Source organism: Nothobranchius furzeri, chromosome 15 (genome assembly GCF_043380555.1).
Source record: "Nothobranchius furzeri strain GRZ-AD chromosome 15, NfurGRZ-RIMD1, whole genome shotgun sequence".
Classification (NCBI taxonomy): Eukaryota; Metazoa; Chordata; class Actinopteri; order Cyprinodontiformes; family Nothobranchiidae; genus Nothobranchius; species Nothobranchius furzeri.
Genome location: NC_091755.1, coordinates 55,271,731 through 55,281,572, shown reverse-complemented (window position 1 = coordinate 55,281,572; position 9,842 = coordinate 55,271,731). Strand labels below are relative to the sequence as shown.

At 45.5% G+C, this 9,842-nt stretch overlaps 1 protein-coding gene across 4 annotated transcripts in view; it reads left to right on the top strand.

Annotated features, from left to right (window-relative positions):
• The first annotated feature begins 346 nt into the window (after positions 1 to 346).
• nol4la (nucleolar protein 4-like a) overlaps positions 347 to 9,842 on the top strand; it is a 31,173-nt gene continuing 21,677 nt past the window's right edge. The window contains exon 1 of one of the 4 annotated variants that reach the window (XM_070545251.1): positions 347 to 1,237. In XM_070545251.1, the coding sequence (XP_070401352.1) occupies positions 896 to 1,237 (342 nt within the window). In that variant the 5' untranslated portion in view covers positions 347 to 895. The remainder of the gene's footprint in view (positions 1,238 to 9,842) is intronic. The other 3 variants (XM_070545252.1, XM_054746096.2, XM_015968347.3) reach the window with 3 other exon arrangements.

The following is a 9,842-nucleotide window of genomic DNA, read 5'->3' as shown; positions in this document are numbered from 1 at the left end:
CAGGCAGGTTTGCAGACTCCTGCAAACGATTTAAATAGTGAATAAAAATTAAGTTATAACACGTATAAATTAAAGAAAAGTTCATCTTTTGTGCATAAGGCTTGATGTGGTTAGAGTGATTTTGTGCCATCTGCATATTGACACCAACGTTTGGTTTCTGCATCCAGCCTCTACCCCCGTCTCCAGATCGGACATTTTCCGCTAATAGGGCCTACTGTTAAAAACAAACGTAGGCTTTGCTGCAAACGAGCACGTTCCCATCGGTGCGCACCGCAGATTTGCATGTGTTTTTCTAACCAGAAAGAGGAGTGTGAGCGCAGACCCCATTCAAACAGGTGTGAGGAGCAGAGACGGTCCCGGGTGGCGCATGTTGATCGGATACACGGCCATTCGAGGCGCATTGTGAGCATCTCGGCGCTTTTTGAAGGGTTTGGCAACCCGCATCCGAAAATAGTGTTGGCTTTTAGAAAGTAGGTCGATAGGAACTGAAAGCGACGGTTGTTTCCGCGCTTTTGTCTGTCTTCTTTGTTGTTTAGTGAGGACTGTTGGCTTTTTTTCTCTCCCTCCTTTTTTCCTCCCCTAGCCCACCCTTGTGTGGAGGTTTTACGCACAGGTGGGAGATACCCGCTCAGCATAGGACAGCCCCCCTCTCTGCTCCTCAGCGGATGATATGAGGAAGTGACATTTTTCACTGCTGCGGTTCGGGACAGCTCGGCTCCTCTGCAAACAGGTGTTCCGCTCTCCGGGTCACTTTCACTGAGAGACGACGGGGAAGCGTCCCGGATCCAGAACCGATCCACTACCTGAACGCAGGACAGCGGGGACCTAGAGAACCCTGCTCAAGTCTTGCTCTTTATTAGCTGATTGAACGGGCTCAGGCGGAGAGAGGGGAGCGATGGCAACGAAAAAGGCGTGCGTGGATGCGCCCAAGAGGAGCCGGAGTCCGGTCGTGTTGGAGGCTGAGATGTTCAGAGAATTCCAGGACTGGTGTCTGCGAACTTATGGAGACTCCGGTAAAACAAAGACCGTTACCCGGCGGAAATATAACAAAATCATGCAGACACTGTTGCAGAACGACGAGTCAGACGGGGTGTACGTCGACAACAGCCACATCAACGCCAAATTCAAATTCTGGGTGAAGTCCAAAGGATTTCAGGTCGGAACCAACGTTCTGGGAGAGCACAACAAGAAGGGGGCACCAGGGAAACCTGTTCTATATGTACCGGTCAAGTCAACGGTAAACTGTGTGTGTGCGTGCGCGCGTGTGTGTTTTGTCTCGGAAAGGTAACGTGCGTGTACACGCTCACGAGGTGTCCCGTCGCCGTCTAAGTGTAAGTTGTGATGATTTAAAGCAGCGCCCATCGCGCCTGACTCATGGAAATAACGTCAACTTGTAACATTCCGTGCTCATGTCTTGCTCTCATCCCTCCCGATGTATCCCCACTTTGTCCACATCCCAACCAGAACAGCCCTGTACTCTCATCCCCTGCTACCATAGCAACGCCGGTGCCTCCTGGCAATGGCAATTGTGGAAGGTAGGCCATCGTGCACAGCCTTCCAGCCGGTGAGGCTGGAGTCCTGTTCGCAGCAGGACACCGGCTCAAGGAGGACAATCGTCTTTTGAAAACGTTTAGATTCTGTCCCTGTTTTCAGGTCTCGTGCTGCCCGGTGTGGTGATGCTGTGCGCGCGCACGTGGATGCAGAGGCATGTCAGAGGGTCGGGTTTATGTCAGAGTGCTCTAATGTGCCCCCTCCACGTTTAGAGGGTTATTAAACTCTTTAAGAGTGTCGCCACTCCGCTGCGGGGTTCTGATTGAGAGGAATTCATCAAATGACGCTCGCCCTCACTGTCCCATCTAAAAACCCAGAGACACGCGCTGCGTCCGCGCGCATGGGAGAGGATTCATCCCCCACCCGAAAAGAGAAAACAATTGATGGTTTTAAATTGTAATTCAGTTGTCTTATTTCAGAACTATTCGTGGAGCCTCGTGATGTGGCAGACGGGCTGTATTGTCAGCGCACTTTTCATTGTCCTGAGCAGGATGCGGATCGCCTCGCTGGCACTCGTTGCTCTGGCAACACCTGTGCAGCCCAGGATAGCCTGCCTCTGCCGCATTTTATGTAGGTTACAATCCCACATTTGGAGCCAGTTTAAGACTAAAAACATTAATTATTCTTAGATTTCTAATTGAGAGCTTCACGTAATTGGTGACCACGTGAGGGGCTGTGGCGGAAACAAAAGGGTATGCTCGGGACTGATAGCGACCTCCGCCCACAGTTCCTCACACCTCACTCCTGCGTCCTTCTTGGTGGCGCGTTTCTGCAGCGGGGGAATGTGGGGGTCACATCTGCCCAGCTGTGGTGCAACGGGAGCGTGAAGGGTTAAACCACACGGTCTGGATGAAGATAAATATGATGAACTGTCAACCAGTGCCCCAACAGCTCTCTGCGCGCGTGCGTGTCTATGCGTGGTGATGGGGCCTGCTGTGCCAGCGAGCAGACAACCACCATTTTAAATAAGCGCCTTCGGGAATAATCCCCTCCACCCGCTCTGCTGGGACGAGTCTCTGTGGACCTAGGAGAGCAGACCTGTGTGTGTTAACAAACTGGAGGAGATCTTGGCCCGGATTAGAGGCTGAGCCCTGTGATTTGAGCTGAATGGTGCTGATCCCTCCACAGGTGTTTTACCTGTGTGAATGAACAATTTAAATTTGGGCCAACTGCTTTTTACAAAACTCTTCTAATCTCTGCTCAATATTATGTTTCCCCTCTGGGCTGGAGGGCAGGTGGGATCTGGCTCTGCAGGTGCAGATGGTGCCTGCGATGTGTTGTTGATTAGCTTTTGCCTGTCGTTTCTCCTTCATATTCTCCAAGGTCTCCTTGTCAGATATATTTATCAGTGCAAAGATCCTCCAGAACAGTTTTTTTTGTCAATTTCACCTTAAAGGCCTTTTAAGCTGAAATGACTCTGAGGTGAATTGAAAAAGGCAGATTCCTCTTAAATAAATGCCTTTCTGTGTTTACTGAGAGAAGTGTTTTGTGGTTGATATCACAAGTCAGGGGGAAACGCCCCCCCCCCCCCGCCCCCAACTTGGCTTCACTTGGGAAATTTAAACAGTAAACAGCATATCAGCCAAAACAAGCTGCCTCTAATGATGAGTAAGAGGCCGTTCACATGCATGAAGGCAGGATTGAAGGTTTTTACGAGTCCAGGACCTGTGGTGGAGTGACATGCACGTGGAGACACGCACACACAATGGTCAGTGCCTGCTTGCAGGCCTGCAGGGTCGGGGGCGTGTCTCTGGTGTTCAAGCACTGGAAGCCCGGCTGCAGCTGCTTCCAGGGTGTGCCAAGTTTCTGTATGGGGGGCAGGCAGGGTGGGGGTAGGGATGGATCCTGGCTGATGAGAGGACAGAGAGGGTCTCTTCTGCACGTCAGCAAAGCATACAAGGCATCTTCAGTGCGTGGCGGGACAGAAAGGCAGCAGCACAGGCTCAGTGTGGCCGCCTCTCTTTTCTCAAGCCGGACACAGAATTATGTCCTCTGTGTTTTCTGTCTCACCCCGCCAGTGCTCGGAGAATCCACGGAGCCCTTCTGTGTGGAGATGCAACCTCGTTTAGCTCTCATTATGTCCTGATTAGAGGACGCTACAGAGGAGGAGGGGACCAGAAACAGACACAGAGATGCACACAAGCCTTTCTCCAAGTGCAGCTTATTTCTAAAGAAACGCTCAAACGCTCTGTGCATTTTCCTTTCACTTCATTGCAGCGAAAATTACAAATTATAGCAGGCTGTTGCTTTTTGTTGCCATGCCAACTGAAATCTGTAAAAATCTGTTCAGATCGTCACACAACTATAGGTGGACATACGTCCTGCATGTGAAGATGCTTCATAAGTCAGGACACAAAAGTGGGAATCCAGCTGTAGTCTTAAATGTTTTGCAAACACCTGAAGCTGGAATGGCATCCGTCTCCTTTTACTGATGTTTTCAGATCTTTTGTTGAAAAAAAAAACAGTTAACTGCAAATACAGCTCACCATCCGCTAATCATATTTTTCAAATTCCTTCAAAAATGTGCAAAAAACAACTCATTTTAACTTGTAAACATTCACACCTCTAACGTTCTTTGCTAATAATGACTTTGAAGACACCCCCCTAGCCATTTTAAGGTTTTCGTGAAATTTATTGACAACAAAAGTTCATCAGTCAATTCAACATAAAATGAATATAAAACCTGCATAGACTGGATCTGCTCATGAGAAAGAAAGGCCTTTTGAAAGTGCTGGATTGAAAATGCTATCAAAACAAAAGGTTTGTCTGAGGACGTTCCTCCTTTGTGAAGAGGTTCCGGATTTTTGTCTTGGAGAAAAGGCCCTAAACGTTGGTGCCTCACATGAGATGGGATGAGGAACATCATCATTATTATCTGATTAATTAGTCTGCTTTCCCCTGAGAGCTCTTCTTTTGTGGAAGGGCCACAGAGTTAAAAGAATACTGGCCCAATTATTGAGCAGCATTTGCATTAATACTGTTTTTTACAGAGTGCATGTCCTACCCTTTTGTCCAGCAGGGTTTTTACTCTGGCTTCAATGATAAGGAGCAACAAATAGATTCAGATAGCCCAAACCTCTCCTGCTGTTCTGGTTCGTCCGAGCTGCAGGTAAATACCAGAGTGTGTGTTCTGCTGAACGGCCCGTTTCCTCTTTGGACCTACAGATGGAGGTGCGTCAGTTTGAGGGACTTTTCTTTGTTCATCGAAGGTGGAGAACAAAAAGTTTATTTCTGTATGTTTCATTTCACACATTGCCATGACTTACTGTAAGTGCGTGACTAAATCTATATTGCACGTACGTGGCAGTGTGTATGTGCGCGCGTGTGTGTCGTACAGAGAGGGGGGTCGCTGATCGCATGCTCTGTGTTTCCTCCCTTCAGCACTCTCTGTTGCCATGGAGAGACCATTCTTTGCTTTCCCATAGGAGGAGAAATTAACACCATTTTTAACTGGCCCGGGGGCCTCCCCCCCTGTGTGGGAGATAGTCTGAGTTGTGCTCCACGCGCATGAGCTCACACACTCGCAGTCTTCATGGGACAACGATGATCTTCCCACTGTCATGTTTCATGCTTCTGCCGGAGCAACGTTTAAGGAACTGGGACGGTGTGCTAATGGCTGGAAAACGCAGAGGTGGACTCTGGGATGTGATGATGTATGTGCACGGCATTTACATGCACTTCCTGTCAGGCACTGGAACGTAAACAGTGGCAGTCTGAGGTGGGACTGTCTGCTTCCCAGGCTCGGTGGGATATTAAGGCTGTCACACTATCAAATAATGCTCATGGTGGGAGCTGCAGAGACTGAAACACACACACACACACACACACACACACACACACACACACACACACACACACACACACACACACACACACACACACACACACACGCACACACGCTCGCACACACACACACACACACACACACACACACACACACACACACACACACACACACACACACACACACATGCATGCACTCACCAACGATGGACAGAGGGGTCGAGCTCAGTGCACCTAATGTGGATTTAATGACAGGGCTTTACGAATTGAAGCAGAGAGCAGAGGATGAAGGTGGAAGGTAAAGAAAAGGAAAGGAATTGAGTTTATTTATATAAAAACCTTCGCTATACAGAGGTGATGGTCTCTTTTATCCCAGCTTTTAGTCATGAAAAACCTTTATCTTGCACTGGCTTTCCACACACACACACACACACACACACACACACACACGCGCGCACGCACGCACGCACACACACATACACACACACACAGAGAAGAAACAAGGCTTGTCCCATTTATGTGTTCATTAGCTGGTTGACAGATTTACAGAGCAAAGACGGGACTTTAAAAGATGACCTGTTGTCACATCTGCAGTGAGATAATCTGAGTCATGAGTATTGTTGACACAGCCATCTTTAGCCCTCCACTCTTGGGCACACACACACACACATGCACCTGCACGCACCACAGCTCCGTTTACTTTAAGCTACTTATTTTGCAGCCACCTTATGAGAATAAAATCTCCCTCACTTTGCAGCTTGACTCATTTTGAACATTTAATTTCATTTTTAGGGGGTGGGGGGGTGTTAGCTACTGAGCTAATTTCTTGTGCATCCCTTCTATCTTTGCCGGCTTGCTTCCTGTGACCCAGCTGCTTCCTATGCCCCCCCACCCCACCCCACCCCACCTCCTCCTCCTTCTGACCTGGGTGTGTGCAGGACGACTCCTCTCTCCCCTTAACAGCTCACTGCTGTGTGTGTGTGTGTGTGTGTGTGTGTGTGTGTGTGTGTGTGTGTGTGTGTGTGTGTGTGTGTGTGTGTGTGTGAGAGAGAGAGAGAGAGAGAGAGAGAGAGAGAGAGAGAGAGAGAGAGAGAGAGAGAGAGAGAGACTGCCAGCGGGGGTGGGGGCAGTTGACTCAACCCCTCCAGTCTCCTAGCAACAGAGCGGTTTGGTGCGGGACAGTGGGAGGCGCAGGGAATGGGGGCTGGTTGTACAGTGACTGGGGAGAGCAAAGTCCTACGGGATTAGAAAGCTGGAAAGAAGGAGGAAAAGAGACGAAGGAGGGCAAGAGTTCTGCTGTGCTGTGGGTGATTAGGGATGCTACCATGTATCCTTTATAAAAGTGTTGTGCTGAGGAGCCTAAACATCTCCAGCACTGCTAAACATCTGTTCTCCTCTGAGATGCTCCTGCTACAGGCTCTTCCTGGTAGACATACACCACACTAAAACACACATGCTAAAAGTGTGCTGGGTTTTGAGGTGAATGTTAAATTCCCTCTTGACTTGTGTTTGGAAACAAAGAGCTCATTGGTTAAGGAGGGCAAGATGAGGCCTCCAAGCAGGAAATGCTTTTAGCTGCAGTTTCTTTCAAGGGGTTCATAAAAGTTGGGCTGCTGAGTTTTCACAATTTTCAAACACGACTCCCCAGTTTCTGCGGGTCAAACAAGCCTGTTTGTTGTCTTGTCAGATTCGTCATATTACTGGCTGGAAAGTAATACATAATAAAATAACGGTTACATTTTGTGACTTTTGACTTTCATAAAACTTCAAATGAGGTATCCAAATAATAACTTTCCACTTTTTAAAGGATATTATGATGTGATGTAGAGTTGGATTCAAATGTTCAAATAAAAATCCAAACCGTCGTGCAAAAAAATAATAAAAAAGCTAAATGTGGAGAAGTAAATGTAAACATTTAGACCTATCTAAATTTAGAATGTTAAATTTAGAAAGTTAGTATGACATGTAAATATTTAAAACTATTAAATTAAACCAAAACATAGCTATGTACAGTTTAAAGGCATACGATGCAACTTTTTCATATTTTTAAATCATTTTCTTGAGCCAGTATGTGCTAAAATGACCCTTTACGGGGTTAATAAAAGGCTACCCAGCTCCACTTGTAACTTCAGAGCGGCTGACATAGCTGGCACTTCTATCTGGCTCTAGCACGTTTTCTGCATGTTTTATATCAGCTGGTTTGTTTAATTTAGTGATGAACCACTCCTGTAGAAACTAATGAAGGCTGGGGAGATGTTTCAGCTGTTAGATTAAGGTGTTAAAAAGACAAACACACAACAAGAAGATACATTTTCCATTTGGTTCTATAAACGGACACAAGGGGTTGCTGAAATTATGCCAAATTGCATAGTTCCATACACTTTAAGCTGCAATGACAAATCTGCAAAACAAGTTATAGCTTTTTAACACGGACACAGTCCCATAACTCTCACCCCTCCTGTTGGTTATCAACCATAGGCCACGTCTGCCAGAACCGGAACCCGCATTGCCTGAGGAAACAAGAGAGCTCTGACACCAGTCACAGTTTATGTCCAAATGTGTTGTTGTTTGTGACTTCAAAAGGTGTTTGTCTCTTTGGGACTCTGGTAGTTTGCCGTAAAGTAGACGTTGATAGCAGCCGGCTTCTCCTTCTCTGATGTTTTGAGCGGAGATCCTCTCTTACCAGTGGTGTTCTGTTGCGAAATGCACAGGTGGGCAACTGTGGCAGAGGAGTTAAATGTCTGCCCGGTATTTGGAAGGTTGCAAGTTTGAGCCCCTTTCAGTCTGTTGCCGTTGTTGTGTCCTCGGGCAAGACACTGAACCCACATTTCCTGCTGGTGTCACCAGTCCAATCATTGGTTTCAGACCAAGCCGTGTCATTGGCGGATGTTTTTAGACAAATGCAAGAAAACTGCTTCAATCTATTTTTTTTATCTCCACAAAATATTTATAGCTGTGCTATGTTGGAACATTAAGACACATGAAAAAAATGTTTAAGCAGATTTGCCATTGCAGCTTTTGATCTAAATACTTTAAAATAAAATCTAAATATATAAAATTGAATTTTAATGTTTCAAATCAAAATGAAAACCAAGATCTAGAATAAACTCTTAATGTATAAAATTAAACTTAAACATTGAGAATCAAATCTTGATTCAAGAAGTTGTATCTAAATGTGGAAACTGAAATGTGATGGTTTAAAACTCAAAATACAAACAACACACTGTTTAGACTGTATGGTGAATTCCCCGTTCAACATCACAGAACCCAGCTGATGGTAAGGTTGTGTGAGACATTCTCTCCAGCGACGGCATGCAGAACCCAAACAGGAACATTCAGAACGATCCACGGTTTTACAAACTCACAATCGCTCCATGAAAGGCACTCTGAGACTTCAAGAACTCCTCTCTCCATTTTCAGTTCTGGATGAATTTGTATGTTAGCTTATTTAGTTTTGAAAAAAAAAAGTTTCCTAAATATAAATAAAAATTTGTATATTTAGATTTGATTTTAAATATTTAAACTCAATATATTTTCACTATTATAAATATTTAGATCTGACTTTAAATATTTAGATTCAGTTTTTAGTGGTCAATCAACTTTATTAACAGACTCAGGATCCAAAATGCACTATAACAACAGTAGCAATAAATAAGACAAAGAGAAACAAAAAAACAAAAAAAATAAACAAATACAAATACAGTCAAAATTACATCTAAATATTTAAACTTTATGCTTTTAAAATTAATTCTAATTATTCAATATAAGATGTTTTTATTCCTAATATTTATTTTAAACTTGATTATCTAAAGTTAAATATATATGTTTACGTTTCATTGTATTACTTCACAACCAGCGCCCCGTAGACATCGTGTCAGATTCTTGATCCCACCAAAAACAAGAGATTTGAGTGAATCATGTTAGTCTTTATACTCTCATTAGGATTATTCTCTGGTTTTATTAAACCTTTCGTTAAGCCTGTAAAATGTTCTCGGGCTTCGCTGACACGTTTGCAGCATTATGTATTGATTAAGGTCAGAGAAAATACTCCCAGCTGAAATCAGTCTGTGCGTATGAGGGATGTTCTGGTGAGGGATACAGCAGCGGTGGGTGCACCACACACCCCATAGTTGCAAGAGATTATCCAAATCCAGCGTGAATGGACCTGACACCATTGTCCCGAGCAGCAGCAGCAGCAGCTTCAGCGTGGTGATGTCACCAAGGAGAAGATGATGATACCTCCAAGCGCGATAGATTACAGCTGTGATGATGGGGCGGTGGGGTGCTATTATTTCATTTATTGCCATCCCATGTAGCCCATGCTGACAGGGGGAGAGCAACTACCGTACCCAGGGAGGGAGAGTGAGGGCCGGATTAAAACAAACCCGCTCTGTGAGCTGGTTTTAGTTGCCATGGTAACGATCATTACCTCGCACTTGGGAGAGCAGGAGCAAAGAGAGAGGACAAGAGAGGAGGAGAGGAAGGGGGTTGGTGGAGGAAGAAAATAA